This window comes from Phaseolus vulgaris, chromosome 5, assembly GCF_000499845.2.
Source record: "Phaseolus vulgaris cultivar G19833 chromosome 5, P. vulgaris v2.0, whole genome shotgun sequence".
Lineage (NCBI taxonomy): Eukaryota > Viridiplantae > Streptophyta > Magnoliopsida > Fabales > Fabaceae > Phaseolus > Phaseolus vulgaris.
This window is the reverse complement of record NC_023755.2, coordinates 13,724,724-13,746,789: the sequence shown is the minus strand read 5'-3', so window position 1 is coordinate 13,746,789 and position 22,066 is coordinate 13,724,724. Positions and strand designations below refer to the sequence as shown.

At 34.9% G+C, this 22,066-nt stretch overlaps 1 protein-coding gene across 1 annotated transcript; it reads right to left on the bottom strand.

The window, feature by feature from the left end:
• Positions 1-240: 240 nt before the first annotated feature.
• On the bottom strand, positions 241-3,650 carry LOC137835199 (putative pentatricopeptide repeat-containing protein At3g15200). The gene is made up of 2 exons (XM_068643587.1): positions 2,924-3,650; positions 241-1,654 (listed from the first exon to the last, which is right to left on the bottom strand). Exons 1-2 carry the CDS (start codon positions 3,523-3,525, stop codon positions 820-822), a joined length of 1,437 nt encoding a protein of 478 aa, XP_068499688.1. The 5' UTR covers positions 3,526-3,650; the 3' UTR covers positions 241-819.
• Positions 3,651-22,066: the final 18,416 nt, after the last annotated feature.

The window sequence follows — 22,066 nt, the reverse complement described above, 5'->3', positions numbered from 1 at the left end:
ACCTTGTTTACACAGTCATTCTAAACATTTCACATGTGATAGGCAATAAAACAATTCCAAGTGAAAATTGAAAAATAAAAATTACTTAAATGATAAATACATATACATATCGGTAATGTTAATGCTAACTATATTTGAGTTTCTAACTATTCCCTTAAAAGGACATTAACTAACTGTCATTAACAATCTTGAGTGTTTTTAAACACCTTCAAGTGAGATAAAACACAATTAACACAATGCTTAAAAAACATGTTTTCATTGGTTCTCAGCTGCATACTCTAACACAACTTCATAGAAGAAATTTCTGTTATCCAATATTGTGAAATTTTCAGTAGCAAGTTATGGAATAAAGAACACTTACAATTTGGAGACTCTTGGAATAGTGATTAGGAGAATAACAGCAAGAACTCCATATCATTGCAAACAAATTTCAGCAAAGGTAAATGAATAGGAAGATGCAATCAAACGTGTTGCCTCAACTGACTCTGAAAAAATGCCCTGTTTCTCCCATTGCCACCTGGGGACCAATTCCTCTGCAAACAGATAGTGAGGCAAAAATGGGTCATCCACAAGGCCAGAAACCCTCGTTCATTTTGCAAAATCTCTGGCAGTTGCAGTACCATGTTGGTGGTGCCATTCGGTTGAGGCACTTCAATGTACAAACATGGCAAATTAAGTTGTAGAGGGTTGGAGAATTGGCAATGAATACCACCCAATTTTAGTCGCAACCATGACATGAGACAAAAAACGCTACATAAAACTACAGGAGAGAGATTGTAGAGAGAATATCCAATTCCAATAGGACCAAGTTCCAAGACCTCAAAGCGTAGTTCTCTCCTCTTCCACACCTTCCTGTTTTTCAGTCCTCCCCTTCACCCGAATGTTTAAGGAACTTGCTAACTTCTCTGTCCTTGGCTCTGGCACCATTCCTTTTGCTACCATCTCCTCAAAATAACGCACAACATCCTTTACCCTCCCTTTTTCGAAGTGCTCATGAATCATGATGGTATATGATCTCCTATCTGGCCCCCATCCATTCCTCTCCATTTCTTCCCACGTTTTTCTAACTCCATCCTCATAATTCCATTTCATGTACAACCTCAACACCAAGTTATAAACATCATCATTCATGCTGCACCCATTTCTCTCCATCCTCCCCAAAACCTCGTGAACTTCCCCTGGCTCCTTCGAGCTCTTGAGCAAGCAACAATAAGTAACAAGATTAGGCAAGCAACTCCCTTTCCTCCTCTCCATCTCATCCACCAGTTCATATACCTTCTCCATTCGTCGTATCTTGCACATGTACTTAATAAGAGAATTGTAAGTAGCAACATTAGGTTCGCAACCTCGCTCACTCATGTCACGAAAAATCTCCAACGCCTCAGGAATCCTCTTCTTGAAACCAAGAGCATCAATGATGCAGTTGCATATCACAACATTTGGCTTACAACCCTTGTCCCACATGCCACGGAACAACCTCAGTGCCATCCCAAGTTTTCCTTTCTTGGTGAACGTCTTGATAAAGGTGGCGTAAGTGAATTCATCAGGCTTGCATGGAGAAGCCACTATGTCCCTCCACACCCTCTTTGCCTCGTGAACGTTTCCCAAAACACACCAACCATTCAGGATCGTGTTCCAGGTCTTTATATCGGCACTACAAGAAACATTAAAGTTAGCGATAAAATTTATATGTAACTTAAAAAAAAAAATCATTACTAAATTATTTGTGACCTTGATCAATAAGGAGGCTTAATTAATCATATATTTCTTACACAGACCCTAACTTTTCATTTCAGTTCTCATCTAAAAACTCTATATTTTTAATCTATGCACAAGTAATAATTTTATGTTGTAGTCCAACTTTGTTTTTTTATAGTCTAAAATGGCCACAAAATAAATACTCATAAATATAGACTAAAACATTTTTAGGTGTAAACACTGAAACAAACAGTTGATGTAATGTAAGTATAAGGTCTGATGATTAATTACCCAGGAAGAAAATACAATTAACTTTAAGGGAACGTTTGGAATAGATAAGGAATAGCAAAGAAAGAAAGAAAGAGTACAGAGAAGAGAAAGTTGGAAAAACCAAAAAAAAAAAAAAGTAAAAACACAGAAAAACGATGAGAAAGATGATTTTGCATTATTTTTTTTTTAAATTAATAAATTATATATGATTATGTATGTAAACTATATTTTAATATATATATATATAACACTTATAATTTTTTTATTAATTATTAATATTAATTTTCATATAATAATAAAATAAATAATAAATAAAATATTAATTTTAATTATTAATACGTATTTTTATTTAATTTAATATTAATTTTTTATTTTAAATTATTTTAATTCTAGTATATATTTTTAAATTCTTTTATAATAAATTCTTTGATAATTTTAAAAAAGATATTATTTATCAAATTTGTAAACTTACATTTTATATATTTTAAAAAATTATAAACTTCAATAAATTTTTCTCACAAATCTACTCTAATATATTTCAATCCAAACAATCTCACTTTTCATTTCAAATCTTCCTCAAATCTCCTCCCTAATTCAAACAGAGAGCATGTGCAATTTACCATCATTCATCATTTTTTTCCCAGTTGTTGTAAAATGATAATTGTTGAGTAGTAAATTATGTGATTAAAAGTCTCTTTAGACAGATATTTTAAAAAGAAAAAAGCTTTCAAGCGAAAAGAATATATAAAAAAAAAAGTATATTTTACACATTAAAACTAGTTTATGCGTAAATTAAAAATGAAAAAACCATATAAAAAAAAAATTCTTAAGATAGTTTACGATCAACTAATTTTAACTATTGAAAAAATGCATTTCCTTTTTTTCTATTTACTTTTCTCGTCTAATAAACAATCCCTAAATCAAAGCAATTTCATCTTAATTTTTTTTAGAATACCTGAAACCCTTCTTCATCACATTATGGAACAACGTTTCGGCCTCTTCCACGTGCTTGAATCTGCACAGCCACATCAAGAGGGTACGGAAAGCATCGGAACCAAGCTCCAACCCGAACTCCTTCCTCCTGTGGAATAACTGAATTGCCTCGTCCACTTTATGAGCACCCGCAAACCTACGAAGCAGTGTGGCAAAGATCTTTTCATCGACAAGCCCCTCTCTCTTTGACATTTCATCGAGCACCTGGTGCAACTCCTGAAAGCGCTGCATTTTGCCGAGAATGTCGAGGATCTCGTTGCAGACATCGGAACTGGGTTCGTAGCCGGCGGTTTTGGACCAGTTGAAGAACACGTGGGCAGGTCGCCAATCGGAGCGATGTCGTCGCAGGACGTCGAGAACAAGATTGTGGTTGAGGTCGACGCCGCACTGGTCAAGGGCTCGATGCAATTGGTCCGTGGGCTTGTCTCTTCGGAACTTGAGAAGGTTCTGGATCAACGAGGCTGGACACGAATGCACGAATCGTGGGCTTGAAGTTCCAACGTTGAACACGATTTGGAACATTCCTTTGTAAATTCTGCTACTGCTTCTACCGTTGCAAGCCATGCCTCAGTAACAATTTGCAAATGCTGTAAAATTCAATTTTATTTTTTTTTGCGAGAAAATGATACTCGCATATCGTTATTGATTTTTTAGCACTTCCTCAAATTCAATACCATTCATCTTCAGTATTTTGTAAATAGTTTTTTCGTGGAAAATATTTATTTACGGGATAATGGGAAAAACTATTCAAATAAAGTGTTAAAAGAATTTCAAAGTAACAAAAATAAAATTCAGTTTTCTCTATTAAGTATTTTATGTAAACAACTATTATTTTATGTATAAATAAGTTTTTCCTCTCCTTGTCTAGATAGAAAGAACTCGAAATTTTTTAATTTTATTTTAAAAATACAAAGAAAATTCATTCATACATAATACTTGGAATTGATCAAAATCTATGAAAATGTAATTGATATGATAGATGTCATGAATTGCAATAGCTAAATGAAGGTGTATAATATAGGTCAGCCATAGACCTCTAGTTACTGTAAATTTTGAAAATTAAAATTAAAAATTAAAAAAATTAAATAAAAATTAAAATTATTATGAAACCTTAATAAATAAATAAAATAAAATTTTAAAATAAAGTATATTAAATAAATTATTAGAATTTAATTTTCTTTTTATTTTAAATTTTTTGTTTTATTTAACATTAAACATATATTAATAAAATATTAAATGTATTTTATTATAAATTTAATAATTTATTATTTTAAAATAAAAGAATAAATATTATTATATTTATTCAATGTAATTGTTACCTTATGTTTAACCGCATTACAAAATCAACTTTTTTCATAGTTTAGAGAAGAAAGTATGACAGTGAATTTTGTCTATTTTTTTGTAATTTTACATCTCATTTTTTTAACTTTCTTCAGCTTTCTTTATTATCTAGTTTTCCATCGTTCGAAACAAACATCCTAAATAAGATTTCTTTAATTAATCAGCTAAATGTTTGATGAGCAAACCAACAAATGACTTTCGTTGGAAGTTTCACGAACACAACTACACAATTAGCAAGCCCTACAAAGCAGATGCAACAAGGGCACAAGCACCTCACCTCAACAAAGACCTATCCAACATGAAATTTAGGTCGTACGTCTTAGGTATAACTCCCATCACCCACTAGACATGGTAAAAGAAATGAACTTTTTTTAAAGTCATTGCTACTACTTGAATTTGAGGAGCCATGTATTACTTGGTATGTCCATTTTGATTGATCGAGATTTGGTGAATTGATATGTTACATGTATTTACACATCGTAATCTCAGTTCTCTATATTCATATAGGTGACAGTGAGAATTATTATCTAATTATTTTGTTTAAATTATATGTAAAATCATGTTCTTACCAGATTTGAGATTGACTCATTCAAGGTTATGAAACTGAGCAAAGCAATCTAATTGATCTCTTCTATAGAGGACTATTGAGCTTTGATGATAATGTCGAGTGGAAGTCCACTTGCAAAAAACTCTACAACGCTCAAGTCAATAAAATTAAAATTATATCTTAGTAGTGAGTAAATGTAAAGTATTAAGTAAATCAAAAATATTCACAAAGATTGTATTTATAGGCTTAAGGGCATGTGACATATATGCATAACTGTGTTTCACTTATCAAGAATAACACTCATATTTATGCTCATTGGCATCATTACCAGTGACCACAGATGGGTAACTACAAGTGGTTAATATCCATATAGTTAATGGATATTAATTGCTCTGTATTTATAGGATCGGGTAGTACACAAGCTTCCCAAGTTTGAGAATCCGACTTTAAAGATTAGGCTTGATTGAGTTTTAGGTTTGATAACCTTATCCTTCTAGCATTGTGTAGTTTCAGATTAGGATGGAGTTTGGAAGGGAGAATGGTTACGATAGCAAGTAGACCTTAAGGGAGAATGGCTCACAAAAATTAGAGTGAAGATAGGTGAATTAGGGAAAGTGAGAGATTCACCCAACTCACTATGCAAGGTTATAGGGAAGCTACTAAGAAGTCTACCTAGATAGAGAAAAGACAATTTTACTCTCATTTATAAGTTGACTTATACATGGCTGGATACACTTATTTATAGATGCAAATTAGGTCAAAGAGTAGCAAAAAAAAAAAAAATTCAAATTTGAATCTCCCACCCTTAGGCGCCAACTTGGCTTGCACATTAAACATGTTTTTAATGTATGAACCATGTGGTAACCATGCTATCTCTCATTCCCATGAACGACCTAGGGTTCTCTTGGACCAATGAAGCCTGTGTGAAACCCCAAGTAGGTTTTAGAAACCCAAATCTAACACTAAGCTACATTAGGCCCAAATTATTTACAAGAATTGAAATTTCTATTCTAATTTTTACAACTAGATCATGGCTTAAAAAATGTAAGAATGTCCATTTGGTATTCTTTGTTGAGTTCCACTCTTCTTTGATTCTCTTAGTCCTTGCTCTAGTGGAGTTTGTGGTTGGACGACTTCCATCATCGCCTCCCTCTTGCGAGGATTTGTCATCATATCTACAAGGGTGGTTCCAGACAACAACCTTATTCTTACCTAAAAGTTCTTCCTCCAGGATCAAATAACAATCTACTTAGTCATCAAACAGTTCACATGAATTATTCTCATAAGTTTCATAAAGAACAAATTTATTCACAAAATGTGAAAAGACATCCTGACTTTTAAAATCCATGTGTTTCTTAAGAAGACAAAAGTTCATGTTTTTAAAAGCAAATCTATTTGTAGTTCTTTGTCTTCTATTTTATTTGGTTTCCATTTTTCTTTATATTTTCTCATTTTTTCTGGCATCTCACCACGCTATTTAATCAGAGAGGAATACATAATTTTCTTTTCTATTCATTTTTCTTTCCTCTCCTCTTTCTCAAAACTTTAACATCTAGACTCTTTAGACTTAAAATTTTGTCCTAAGAGCGCTAGTGTTTTCTCATTATTTATTTTCTGTTTTAATTTTATTTGATCCTCTAACACCTGGGAAGATGTTAAAGGATGAAGAATGTTTCTTTCTTTATGTGTGAAGGTAATCTCGTTGGTACGATCGTTATGCATGGATTTCTTACCAAATTGCTAAGGTCGTCCCAATAAGACATGACAAGCTTCCACGACACTACATCAGATAAAACTTTATCTTGATAGTTTCCCACAAATAGTTCGACCTCTATATTTACAAAGAGTTGGAGGATCATTATGGAGGCATCTTTCTCTCTAGGGAAGTCCACCAATACATGGTATATCCCTGAAAGCTTAGGGTGGTTAGTGGTACTTTTCTTTCCTCGCTAATTTGGTAATAGGAAAATAGTTGTTCTACCTTCATTTATCAATCAAGGTAGACTTCAACATCTTTCTGACCATAGAAGTGAGGTAACTCAAGTATGGCTTCTCTTGGCTTGGCTTCCTTTCTATGCCTTATTGGTTTGGGTCATTAATCCTGAATCTCCCTTCTTCAGAGGGGAGTCACCTGACTAGAACTCCTATGGAAATGACTTTTTTAAATTTTTCATTTATCATGTCATATTTTTCTTTCAACATCCTCAACTCCTCCTCTAGGACTGCAAGATGAGAATATATTTCATGTTTTTCTTCGTCTCTGCGTTTTTCTTCTTGCAATCTCCATAATTGAAGTGACTGTAGATCTTTTGAAATTTGTTTAAAAAGATTTTTAGAGGAACTAGAGTTATTACCACTATGGTGAGAAGAATGTTTAGACATGTTGAAAGTTTGTGTTAGAACAATTTTCAAGGTGAAAATTGAGCTTAGTGCAGTAGATAGGTTCCCATGAAAGGGAGGTGGACTATTGGGGATCACTCAAATACCAAGCCTTTCCTAGTCAAACCCTACTCCAATACACTTCACAAATTTTTCTCTAAGAAGATTATTAGAAACACAAACAAGATGTTTTTTTTTTATAAAAAAATTAAAGAAAACAAATGTAAACCCTAACAATAGAATGGTAAAAACAATTATGCTAGTAGTTCCTAGGTGAAGTTTATTGACACCATGGACATTGAAACACAATCACCGTCTATATTAGAATTATTAGTCCACTAATATTGAAAGAGTTATAACAATTACAACTCAAATGAAGACAATCACTCAAAGATTTACAAAAGAGAATTCATAAACTACTCTTCAATTATGTATCACTCTTCTTCTTTACGCCTTCCACTTGTTTGCTATCCTTAGGGGATCTGTCCTTGAAAATCTTCTCCTTACCTCAGGATGCTTCCTAGGTAATTGGCTCCACCCTTCATCTCACAAATGCACCAAACATTCACTCCAAATAAGAGGTCAATAAAAATGTAAACCAAGAAAAGTTCAAATTTAAAATTGGACCACTCAAATGGATTATAAGAAGACAAACACAAGGAGTTTAGAGTAAAGAGACAAACTAAAATTAAAGGACACAACGAAAGGAATAAAGAGAGAATCTAGAGTAGATTAACAAAACAAAAAAGTTCAACTAAGGAATTGTGCAATGTGTCTTGGCCGATTTATATCTTTTCATCCAAAAACATTATGATTTTGAAGTTTTAATCCTCAACAATTAAGATCATAAACAACAATTTTCCACTAGTTTCATATCAATACAGTACTGGACCAGAAAGTAATAAATTTTCCAAAACAGACTCAATGCGTTGGGCGAAATCAACTTACGCTGGGTTTCTTGAACATGTGCATCTTGGCTTTTCCAATTTATGTTAATTTTTCTCTTTTGAATTTAGATGCGCCTTTTTTAAAATTGTTCTTGTCACCTTAAATGTTTCAGATCCAGAATCTCATGCAAAAACTTTTCATATTTAGATTGTAATAAATTTTCCATCCAAGCTATTTTTCAGAAAAAAAAATTATGATTAATGAAGAAATCTAATGGAATTGAAAAAATATAATTGATACTCAAGATATAATGAAATTGCTATCTCTATGAACTTGCCAAACATCTGCTAACAAGTATAGAACTCAATTTGGAAATTAAAAGCACTCAAAGGCACAAAAATTTACAGCATACATTCATTCATCTTAAGCACTTGTGGTAAACTCAATCAAAGCAAGAAATAAAAATTGAACAAAGGTACTACAGTGAAATGTTAACATGGATTCACATGACTAAGAAAACATGGATATGATTTCAAAATTAAAATAACTTCAATAAATATTGAATTAACCAATAAAATTAAAGAAACTCAAAACAATAAAAAGCACCACGGTTTACACAATAGAAATCTTAAAACACAAGATATGGATGGTTCAAAAACACTTAAAAACATAATACAATCGGTGGAAAGTATTAAAAAAAAATTCAAAACAATTAAGAACTTGATTTAGAAAACACCAAATTGTAAGAACAAAAGTTTGAAGAAGATCAACTTACATGAACCAAGACTCCAGATACCACAAGAGAACCTCCTCCTTCTAGCATTGTGTAGTTTCAGATTTAGGATGGAGTATGGAAGGAAGAATGGTTGCAGAAGCAAATAGAACTCAAGAGGAGCTCACAGAAATTGGAGTGAAGATATGTGAACTAGGGAGAGTGAGAGGTTGAGTCAACTCACTATGCAAGGTTCGGGGGGAGCTACTAAGGAGTCTATCCTAGAGAGAGTTAAGACGAGTGTATCAGGTTGAATTTTGGCAGCATAATACTCTCATTTATAAGCTGATTTGTACATGGTTGGATTATAGATGCAAATTACGTAAAGACTGTAGCAAAAAGAGAGGGAAATTCAAATTTGAATCTCCCACCTTAGGAACCAACTTGGCTTGCACATTAAACATGTATTTAATGTGTGAACCATGTGGTAAGCGTGCTAACTCTCATTCCCATGACCGACCTAGGGTTCTCTTAGACCAATGAAGCCCATGTGAAACCCTAAGTAGGTTTTAGAAACCCTAATCCAACCCTAAGTTACATTAGGCCCAAATACAATCCCAAAAGCATATGCTACTCGACCCAACATTTTGGCCCAAATTATTACAATAATTGAAATTCATATTCTAATTTTTACAACTAGATCAAGGCTTAAAAATGTAAGAATGTCCCTTTGGCATTCTTTGTTGAGTTCCACTCTTCTTTGGTTCTTCTGGTCCTTGCTCTAGTGGAGTTTGTGGGATTGAAACTTGATACAAAACAAAGTAGAAGGTTAACGATTCATAACAAATGTTAGGATTGAAGTAGCTTTGTTAATCTCTTTTCACGGTTGTTATTTATAAACTCTTGTTATTAAAGTTCACTATTCCTTATGTCTACTCCAAGTCAATTCCTTCATCGTGATATCTAGAACAATAAACTATAATAATCAATTCCTTAACTTACAATAACTTGCTTGTGCATTAAGATGGAACAGTTCAAGCCAAGTAGTCAATTTTGTTCCCAGATATTGACATTCTTGATTGATTTGAAAGAGTTCAGAAAATGAATGTGTCTCCCAACATCATTCAAGTTCTAAAGGAACAAATGGTGACTCCTCACATATCAAGCATCAAACATTCAATCAAATGAAAGGAATTGAATCTTAAGAACTGCATAAATAATAACTTATGAAATATTACATTTTTATCCAATCCCAAAAATATAAGTTTAGCTACTCATGATAAATCTTACAAAGAAATTCAAAGATGAGTGACTAATGACAAAAAACCTTGATCCTTGAATGTTGTAGGCCAATTGAGGTTGTATTCTTCTAGCTATGATTTACCTTCATTTCAACCTCCACTTCAAGTTATAGGACCTCTATATTTATAGAGTTTTATTGTTGAGCTCCTTCAAATTTGGCATTCGCTCAACATCAAGCCAATCAACTTCGCGGATAGGAACCTTTTGGCTCAAAGAAGCATAGGTTTCTTAAGCTTCAAGTTTTCTTTTTGGATTTGTTCCAAGCCTGACTCAACAAATTTAACTTAAGCATGAATAATTCTTTTGGCTCTGAATCCACTTTAAGCTAAGCCTAATCAATTTGGGATTTCCTAACCTTAAAAAAACATTTTTTGCTTTGCATCAGCTCCAAGCCCAACCCAAGAGAATTTGATATTTTGTAACTATGAAGGGCTCTTTTTGCTCAAAGCCTATTATATTTGCTCAACCTCCCAAACTATGCAAATATGAGCCATCTTTGGCCTTAACTTGCTCAACGCATTCCTTGATGCTCAACACTTTTGAGGTTTTCTTGTCATTGCCCTCTGGTGCCAATCTACTTAGCCTTGAGTACATGAATTAAGAGAATTGGTTATTTTTTTTGATCCCTTATTTTGTTGTTGTTTTCATCCTTTTTCTACAAGTTTTCATTAAGATACTGTATTTGTTCTTCTCACTGTTGTTCAAGCACAAATTGTGGGATAAAAACATTATTTTCATGAATTTTTTCATGTAATTCATCCATTATGGATACCTAATTTGATATAAAATTTAGGAACAATTGACACTTATAAATCCCCCCTAACATGGCTCTTTGCTCGCACTCAAGCGAAGTATCTTGCATGTATTTTTGAGATGAAAAACAATGCATGTAGTAAAACCGTAATTTGAAACTTAAGAGTTTGTTTGGAATTGAGAAAAAAGTTCAATTAGTGAAATCAACTATAGCACAAGACTTTCCATCACTCTAAATATCAAAATATTATAGCACACATGCAGTTTTAGCACACAAATTTATGGACCAAGCACAAGGTTTCGTTTTTAACCCAATTTCTCATTTACATTTGGACCCTTCCCAGCTAATTATTTCTCTCTAATGATTGCAACAACATTAAGATAGTTTTGTATATAATTTACATTCACCAAGTTAGAATAATTAAAATGGATCACTAGAGACTTTTCAGGCTTGTAACGCAGCTAGGTTAACAAGAAATTCTAGTTTTTCTTGGGATACAATTTGACTCACTCATCAAGAGAGAATACAAAATGTATTCAGTTTGGTACTACCCTTCCTTTTAACTTTCATTTCTTAAGTCTTACTTTCTTAGTGTGTCAACTTTTTTACTTATACCTTTTGATCTAATCTTTTCTATTTTCTTGACACCAATTGTTCCTCTTTTATAATACAACCAACTAGTTCAATTCTCTGCTTAGGTACACATATAGTCTTCTCTTCCTAAGAGTGAATAAAGATAGGATTTTATCATTCTTGATTCAAGGTATATCTAAAGGAGCCATGGTTCAAAATTGGTATTCCTCTTAATTACAAGTTGGTTGGTTGGTTGGCCCTGGGCTTAAATTTTGAGAGAGAAAAATGGTTTTGATCCTTTGCATGCTTTCTTATGCTTACTTTGAAATAAAACTCAATACAAAACCACTTAAGAGTCTAGATGGAATCACTTACCAAATCTCACTCTTTTGTGCCTCCCTTAGCTCACCAGGTAGAGTCTTCTCTTGTGTTGTTTTGAATTTATGTAAATCCATGCCTACGTGTTATGCAACTTTGTAAATTTAGCTTGCCTTCTTTCTTGGGTGTAGCTTTGGACATTCACTTTCTTATTATCTCAATTCCTTGTAACTCTACATTCAACTATGTTTTCAAAAAGGTTTATCCTAACTAATCAAATAAAGCAACAATCTAGTTACTACATCACACAAAATCAAAATGATTTAAAAACAAGCATATAGTCAAGGTTAGTTACATAGCTTAGCAAATAGTTAGAAGCATAAAAGTATATCAAGTATTAGACTTAAAAACAGAAATGAAATTTCATGCTTAGTCATCCTCCTTTGTGATTTGTTTTGCAGCTTCATCAGGTTCGTTCAAGGAATTGAGAATGTTGTTTACAAATTAATCACTTTCTGTCTTATAGGATTCAATTTCCTCTCGCTTTTGAATAGTCAATGGTTGATCAGTGTGCTCATGAGCTTTCTCAAGGTCATGTAATTGTGCAGTATGTTGTGATTGAAATTCTTCAATATCCAATGCATTGTCTACAATGTGAATGGATTCTCATTTCCAATTCTCTTTGTAGCATTTGCACTTGATTCTGCAACAAAGTTTGATCTCTTTTGAAAGGTAACATTCAGGCCAGGCTACAAAATTTATAAACTCTTCATATGTCATCAAAGGAAAAGGCAGAACTAGTCGTTATTGTTGCTAACACTGAGAATATAAAAGAATGATTCAAAGGTCATTGTGTAGGCCCTATGAATAGCAGTCAATTGTTGTTATTTATGATTCAATTTAGCTTATAATCCTGACTATAGTTGGACAACTTCAACTATGATCTACTTAGCTTCAAATTGTTATTCTCTTATTTGTTTTATCCTTCTCAGTGGCACTTGATTTTCGTCCATTGTATTGGTGTAGTGTGCTAGGAAATAAGACTTATTCATGTGAGATCTAATTGTATTCACATGATAGTTTGTCACATGTGCTCCAATAATCTTTTACAATCCAATTATTAAACTAGGGAATTCTATAGGCTTTGCAGTTCCTCTAACAATGATTTGTGAGAGTACAAATTTATGTATCTCATTGGAAATTATTTCAGCTACATCCACTGTAATTCCTTGAATTATGCAATGCTCACTAGCACAAAATGTATAAACAATGACTATTTATTTAATGCTGTTTTAGGGTTAGCCGTTGTCATTCAAAACGCAGTGACTTTTTTTAAATTAATTTCATTTACGAATGCGGCTATTTGTAATAGCCACATTCTTAAATCAAAACAGATGATTCATTGTTGTTATATTGGCAAACATCAAGCTTGCCCAAATTTGTGCTAATTTTCTCATGCTAGAGCTAAAAATCTTTCTAGGATGCTCAGTTCTGCCTCTTTCAAAAGATTGCCCATGAATGCAAAGACTCTCAACTACCACTTTGATATGACCCAACTTTACAAGAAGCTGACCACGAGCCTAAAGGAATATTCAAGACTAGGTCAAACATCTCAGGTAGAGACCCAAGGCCCCACCATCCATCAGAAGATCCTAAGGTGAAGAACAATTGGGCATGGGCTAGAGTATCAATTATTTTTCCTTCTAGTCTTTTTAAGAGAAGTTCAGTTTGTAATCAATTGGACTCACATTGGCCCAATTAGAAGAAGAATAAGATAGCTTAGGCTTCTAGAAACCGTAGTTTCTTTGGTTTCTAGAAGATCACCCATGTCCCACCCATGTGCTCACACTTGACCTAGTTTCTAAAAGCTTGTAGTCATTTTACACCCCTACCCTTCCTCTCTTCCTCTCCAAGACACTCATATCTATAAATACGATATCTCTCTTCTTGTAAATGACATTGTATTTTAAGTAACGAAACTCTATCAGAGTATTTCTTGAGTGTTTTCCAAATTCTTTCTGAGTCTTATCTTGAGCAGAGATTGCTTCAAGTGGCAACTCACTCCTCACTCATCTTGGAGCTCCCTCCCCTGAGTGGCTGCTTTGTGAGTAAGGTGCTACAGGGACGAAAAATTGGTATCAGGCTATTGAGAAAGCCGCCTTAGCCATGGTGTTTACAGCTCGGCGACTTCAACACTACTTTCAGAGCTTCACCATGATCGTGACGACCAATTTACCCATTCACAAGGTCTTTCAAAACTCGATATAGTAGGTCAGGTGGTCTGTTGTTTGACATACAGTATGAACCACAAGGGTCGATTAAGGGTCAGGTATACGCTGACTTCATGGTAAAGCTTTCATCTAAGGACACCCAACTCGATCCTAATGACTTCCAGTGGGTTCTTTAGGTAGATGGATCCTCCAACCAACAGGGTGTTGATCAAGACTGATCAAGTGCTTTGAAGAATTCAAATTGTGCTTTGAAGAATCCAAATCCTTTGTGCTTGATGCAAGGCTGTGTTGCTGCTGTGTTTTGGGAGGGATCTAAGTAGTTTATATGTAATCCACTCCTTTGTTGAATCTAAAGCTAATGTGTTTTAAATCCTTTTTAAAATAAAGTGTTTTTCAAACTAAGTGAAAAACAACCTGTTGTTTTGTCGAATCAACCGGTTGTTTTACTCTTAGGAGTTTTTAAAAAGGTTGAAAACTGTTTAAGTTTGGTTGACTTAACTGCCAAACTAAACAATCAGTTGTTTCGTGATTTCAACTGATTGTTTCTTTGAAAATCCTAACAAAATTCTGTTTTGATGGTTGAATGTGCTTTAAATGATTTCCAACTGAATACGCTGCTTCATTAAATGCTTTGACCAATCTTTGGAAAATATATATAGTTTGTTTATGTTTTTAAACAACAAAAGAAAAACATATTTGAGTTTTTCAGTTGTGAAAGAGTTGGTTCAAGATTTGAACATTCACATCAAAGCTTTGGGTTTTCTAAGAAAGTGAAATAGGATTGCATTTGTATTGATTTTAGATTGTTCTGTAAAAACAAGTGTAATCTCTTCTCAACCTTATGTATTTCTGGTGTTGTGTTGCTAATGAGTGGTGTGTGCTATTGAGATGGTCAAGATCAATACTCTTGGTGTGTGAATTGCCAAAGTGAGTGTGTTTCTTGAAGGGTTCAAGGTCACTGCTTTGGTGGACTGTGTTGTAATCTGATTTAATTACTTAGTGGATTACCCAGTTGTTTTCTGGGGACTGGATGTAGCTCTTGGTTTAAGAGTGAACCAGTATAAACTCATTTACATTTTGTTTTTAGTTTTTACTAGTATAAACAACCGATTGTTTCGCAGAAACAAACGATTGTTTTTCTGCTGCTTTGCTGTTTTATTGAACTTGCTCTTGGCTAACCTCATTTCTGTTCTGGATTCTTACAAAGAATTTTGTTAAACTTCAAAAAGATTTCAAAAACCTCTCTTAAATAATGCACCCCCTCTCGTTTAAGACCATATATTCTAACACAGGGGAGTGGGGTCAGGGTCATTTTAGAGGGACCAAACTGGTTGTTAATCGAGCAAGCCCTAAGGTTTGCGTTTAAGGCGAGCAACAATCAAGTTAAGTATGAGGCCTTGATAGCGGGCATGTTGCTAGCCAAGGAGTTGGGAGCACAAAGTTTGTTGGTGAACAGTGACTCGTTGCTTGTCACTGGGTAAGTCACGGGTGAGTATTAGGGCAAGGATTTGCAACTAGCCTCATATCTCAGGTAAGTAACGATCTTGAAAGCATCATTCTCTACGTTCGACCTCATTCACGTTCCCAAAGAGAAGAACTCTCGAGCAGACCTGTTGTCTAAATTGGCTAGTTCGGGGAAGGGAGGTCGACAAATGTCAGTAATCCAGGAGACATTAAAGTCACCGAGGATAGCTGAAGGAGTAGCATCCGAGGTCAGCCACGTGGAGGTCTTAGGGATCAACTCAGGAAAGGGGAGAAGGTATCAGTCGATGACTCAGGAAACCCTGAAAGTCCCAAGGATAACCACCTACTGGTTATTGGGGGATGAGTTTCTTGAGGTTTTATAGGTCAACACCGCAGAAACTTGGATAACACCTTACAAATGTTACCTAGCTGATGGGTTACTTCCTGCCGAGCCCATGGAGGCTAAGATAGTTAAGAGGAATGCAGGGCGGTATACCCTGATAGATGGCAATCTTTTCCGTCACGGTTTTACCCACCTAATCCTCACATGTGTAAATGGAGATCAGTGCATCCGCATAATGACCGAGCTTCATGAACGCATTTGCGGTAGTCACATAGGAGAACGAGCTCTTTCGATGAAGGTCATCCGAGATGGGTATTATTGGTCGACCATGAAGGAGGATTGCGCGAAATATGCACAACGTTGTAAGCAAGTGAGAAGCACGTTGATTGATGCCACGTGCCAGCCGAGGAATTGTGATCAATTTATAGCCCATGGCCCCTTCCATACATGGGGAATAGACATTTAAGGTCATTTCCCTTTGGTGATACGCTAGATGAAATATCTCGTTGTGGCCATTGAATACTTCACCAAGTGGGTTGAAACTGAGCTAGTGACATAGATAACTTCTTACAAGGTGCAGCACTTTGTGTGGAAGAACATTGTGTGTCATTTTAGGATTCCGAGGCACCTAGTGTCCGACAATGGAACCCAATTTGCTAGTCAACAGTTTGGTAAGCTATGCTTAGAGCTCGGGATAAAGCAGATATTCGCCTCAGTAGAACACCCTCGGACGAATGGTCAGGTTGAATCAACTAGCAGAGTCCTATTGAGAGGGTTGAAGAGAAGTCCTATTGAGAGGGTTAGATGAGGTGTGTGAACATGCCCATATTTGTTGATTAAGAATGATCAAAGGCTTTGAAGAATCCAAATCCATGTGTTTGATGCAAGGCTGGAGTTGTTGTTGTGTTTAGGATAGGATATGGGTAGTTTATTTGTGTAATCCACTCTTTGTTGAATCTAAAGCTAATGTGTTTTAAAACCTTTTTGAGTTTAAAGTGTTTTTCAAACTAAGTGAAAAACAACCTATTGTTTTGTCGAAACAACCGATTGTTTTACTCTTAGGTGTTTTTGAAAAGGTTGAAAACTGTTTTGGTTGGTTGACTTGCTGTCAAACCAAAACAATCGATTGTTTCGTGATTTCAATCGATTGTTTGTTTGAAAATCCTAACAAAATTCTGTTTTGTTAGTTGAGTATGCTTTAAATGATTTCCAACTGAATTTGCTCCTCTATTAAATGCTTTGACCAACCTTTGAAAGCTATAAATAGTTTGTTTATGTTTTATAATAAACAAAGAAAAACAGATTTGAGTTTCTCTTTCAAGTTTTTGAACATTCACATTCAACTTTGGTTTTTCTCAAGAGAGAGTGGAATAGGATTACATTTGTATTGATTTCAGATTGTTCTGTAAATAAGTGTAATTCATTCTGAATACTTTGTAAATTCTGGTGTTGTTGCCAAGGAGTGTTGGGTGCTCTTGAGGTTGTTAAGATCAACATTCTTGGTGTGTGCTGTGCCAAAGGAAGTGTGTTTCTAGAAGGGTTCAAGGTCACTTCTTTGGTGGTTTGTGTGTAATCTGTTTTGATTACTTAGTGGATTGCCCAGTGGCTTCTGGGGACTGGATGTAGCTCTTGGTTTAAGACTGAACCAGTATAAACTGTTTGTGTATCTCTTTCTTCAGTTGTTATTGCTTTGCTGATATAAACAACCGATTGTTTCGAAGAAACAACTGATTGTTTTTCTAGTGCTTTGTTGTTTTGTGCTTTATATCTTGTTGGCTAACTGAATTTCTGATTGAGTTTCATACAAAGGATATTTTTCTAACTGAAAAAGTTTTCAAAAATTCCCCTTAAACAATTCACCCTTCCTCTCGTTTAAGACCAAATATTTTAACAATTGGTATCAGAGCTTGGTACTTGAAAAATACTAAAGTTTGATCCTAAAACTTTTTTTTCTATGGCTGGAAAACTACCTTTTGAGGAGGGTGCTTCAATTAACAAACTACCTTTGTTCTGTGGTTTGAATTATAAGTATTGGGAAGCTAGAATGAAAATCTTTGTTGAATTCATTGATAAAGGGATTTGGGATGCGATTGAAAATGGTCCTTTCATTGCAAAAATAAAAAAGAGTGGATCTTTTATTAGAAAACCTTGGTCTCAATGGACTAATGAAGAAAGTGAAAAGGCCAAGTTTGATTGCATTGCCAAAAACATAATAACATCTGCTTTGGATTCTAAAGAATTTTTCAGGATCTCAGAATGTGAATCGGCTAAGGAGATGTGGGATACACTCAAAGCAACTCATGAGAGTACCACTAAAATAAAGAAATCAAAGACAAGAAGTCAAGCAAGAAGAAAAAGGAGGCAAAGTGAAAAAGGTATCAATCTATGTTTCATGGCCAAAAAGGAAGATGATTCAAGCAATATAAGTTCCTCTAATTCTTCAAATGCTGAAAATTACAGTCAATTGCTTCAAGTTTTTCAAGAAACACATGAAGAAGCTAACCGATTGGCTCTCTTGAACAACCGGTTGAAGGGAATGAACAACTGGCTTGAAAACAGAGTCAAATCATTGGAAGAAGAATTAGAAAATTCAAAAACAGATTTTGAAAACCTTGAAATTCTTTACAAAAACTCTTCTTGCAAGTGTGACTCTCTTATTTGTGAAAATTGTTAAAATCTTGAAAAGAAAGTTCATTATCTTGTAAGAACTGTGGATAAGCTTTCAAAGGGTAAATCCAACTTTGAGAATGTCTTGGCATCTCAAAATTGTGTTTTTGGAAAAGCTGGATTAGGTTTGAATCCACAGAACAAGCAAGACAAGTTTTCAAAGTCATTTTCGAAACTGCCAGAAAAACAACGAACAAGCAAGACAAGTTTTCAAAGTCATTTTCGAAACTGCCAGAAAAACAACCGATTGTTCTGTCGAAACAACCGGTTGTTACATGCTTTTACTGCATGAAAAGAGGTCATTCTGTCAGATTCTGTAAAATTAGGAAACATTATGTTCCTAAAGGCATTATGAGATGGATTCCTAAAGATTCAGGAGTTCCCAGTGATGAATGTAAATCAAAAGGACCCACATTTAAAAGGGGACCAAATCTTTGTACTTGAAATTTTACTTTGTAGGGAAATTTGATGGAAAGCATGCAGCAGTGGTATCTGGACAGTGGCTGCTCAAAACACATGACAAGAGATAAATCAAAGTTTGTGAGCATCATCTTCAAACAAGAAGGCCATGTAACATATGGAGACAACAACAAAGGAAGAATTCTTGGAAGAGGCTCTATAGGAGACAAAAGTATCTTGCTCATCCATGATGTCTTGTATGTAGAGGGACTAAAGCACAACTTGCTTAACATTAGCCAACTGTGTAACAAAGGCTATCAATTAATCTTCAAGACAAACTCTTGCGAAATCTGCCTTCCTAACTCAAAAGAGGTAATGTTGATTGGTAAGAGAATCAACAATGTCTATCTCTTGGATATTTCTTCTCCTTGTTCTAATGGTTGTCTTATTTCTAAACATGATGAATCTTGGTTATGGCACAGAAGAATTGCTCACATTCACATGAATCACTTAAACAAATTAATGTCAAAAGATCTTGTGATTGGGTTGCCCAAGCTTAAGTTTGAGAAGGACCACATATGTGAAGCATGTCAAAAGGGGAAACAAGATAAAAATTCCTTCAAAATTAAAAATGTTGTTTCATCTTTAAAACACCTTGAGCTGCTCCATAGGGATTTGTTTGGACCTTCAAGAACCATGAGTCTTGGTGGCAACTATTATGCTCTTGTTATTGTGGATGATTTCTCTAGGTACACATGGACTCTCTTCTTGGAATCAAAGATTGATGCCTTCTCTACCTTCAAAAAGCTTGCTAGAAGGTTACAAAACACAAAAAAATAGCAACATTGGTTCTATAAGGAGTGATCATGGAGGGGAATTTCAAAATGAGAAATTCAGCAAATTCTGTGAGAAGATGGGGATCTTACACAACTTCTCTGCACCAAGAACTCCTCAACAAAATGGTGTAGTGGAAAGAAAGAACAGATCTCTTGAAGAGTTAGCAAGAACCATGCTAAGTGAATCCTCCTTACCCAAGTACTTTTGGGTTGATGCTGTTAGCACCTCTTGCTATGTGATGAATAGAGTGATAATAAGGTCAATCTTGAAGAAAACTCCCTATGAACTCTTCAATGGAAGGAAGCCAAACATTTGTCACCTAAGAGTGTTTGGATGTAGTTGTTTTGTTCTGAATAATGGGAAAGAAAATCTGGGAAAGTTTGATGAAAAAGCTGACCATGGAATCTTTATTAGCTATTCCTTAAATAGCCATGCCTATAGGATCTACAACAAGAGGCTCATGACTGTAGAAGAATTTGTTCATGTGGTGTTTGATGAAGTTGATCACAAAAGCATTCAAGTCTCAAAGAACAACACAAAAGAGGATGAGCAGAACATCAATTTGGAGAAGCTGGACTGCTATGCAGAAAAACAACCGGTTGATTCATCGAAACAACCGATTGAAATTCTGCAGCAGAGTGAGCTGCCTAAAGAATGGAGAATACTAAGAGATCTGTCAGTGGAGAACATCATTGGGCAGATAAAGGAGGGTGTTTCTACACGTAGCTCTATCTCAAACTTTTACAGGCACACTGCTTTTGTCTCTCAAGTTGAACCAAATTCTATTGAAGAAGCTTTCAAAGATGAAAAATGGGTGGAAGCTATGCATGAAGAGTTGAATCAGTTTGCTACAAATGATGTGTGGTTTCTGGTTCCCAAGACAGATGAGATGAACATCATTGGATCTAAGTGGGTTTTCAGAAACAAGCTTGATGAGGCTGGAATAATTACAAGAAACTAGGCAAGGCTAGTTGCCAAAGGCTACAATCAAGAGGAAGGAATTGACTATGGAGAAACCTTTGCCCCTGTTGCAAGATTGGAAGCTGTGAGGTTGTTGCTGGATTTTGCTTGTATGAGTGGGTTCAAACTCTTTCAAATGGATGTGAAGAGTGCTTTTCTTAATGGCTTTATCAATGAAGAAGTGTATGTTGAGCAACCACTGGGTTTTGAGGATCATCAACATCCTAATCACGTCTTTAAGTTGAAAAAGGCATTGTATGGGTTTAAGCAAGCTCCAAGGCAGTGGTATGAAAGGCTTTGCAATTTCCTTTTGTCACATGGTTATGAAAGGGGAATGATTGAAAAAACTCTCTTCATCAAGAAGTCAAATTCTAAAATTATCCTAGTGCAAATCTATGTTGATGACATCATCTTTGGTGCTACCCAAGATAGTTTGTGTGAAGAATTTGTGGCAGCTATGCAAGGTGAGTTTGCAATGTCTATGATGGGGGAAGCTTTCTTTCTTTCTTAGTTTGCAGATCAAGCAAACAAAGGATGGAATCTTTCTATGCCAATCAAAATATTGCAAAGAATTTCTCAAGAAAATTGAAATGGAAAGTTGCAAGGAAGCAAGCACACCCATGCCTTCAAGCTGTTATATGGATGCAAATGCTGTTGGAAAATGGGTAGATCAAAGAAAATACAGAGGTTTAATGGTTCCTTACTCTATCTCACAGCAAGTAGACCGGATATCATGTTTGTCGTATGTCTTTGTGCAAGATATCAAGCAAATCCAAAGGAATCTCACTTCAAGGCTGCAAAAAGGATTCTTAAATATCTCAAAGGAACTACCAATGTTGGTCTATGGTATACTTCTTACTCACCTATACATTTAATTGGATTTTCAGATTCTGACTTTGCAGGGTGTAAGCTGGACCGAAAAAGCACAAGTGACACTTGTCATCTTCTTGGATTAAGTCTCATTTCTTGGCATAGTAAGAAACAAGCTTGTGTAGCTCTTTCCACTGCAGAAGCTGAATACATTGCTGCTGGGAGCTGCTGTGCACAAATTCTTTGGCTTAAACAACAACTTGCAGATTTTGGATTGAAGATTAGCAAGGTTCCTTTGCTTTGTGACAACACAAGTGCTATAAATCTCACCAAAAATCAGATTCAACATTCAAAAACTAAGCACATTGAGATTCGTCATCACTTCATACGGGATCATGTGAACAATGGAGATTGTGAAGTGAAATTCATTGAAACAAAACTGCAACTGGCTGATATATTCATAAAACCTCTACCAAAAGAAAAGTTTTTCTTCTTAAGAAATGAGTTAGGCATTCTTGACTATCAAAATCTCTCTTAAACTGTTTTTTAATTCTTAAAGTTTATTTGTGAAGACAAATAG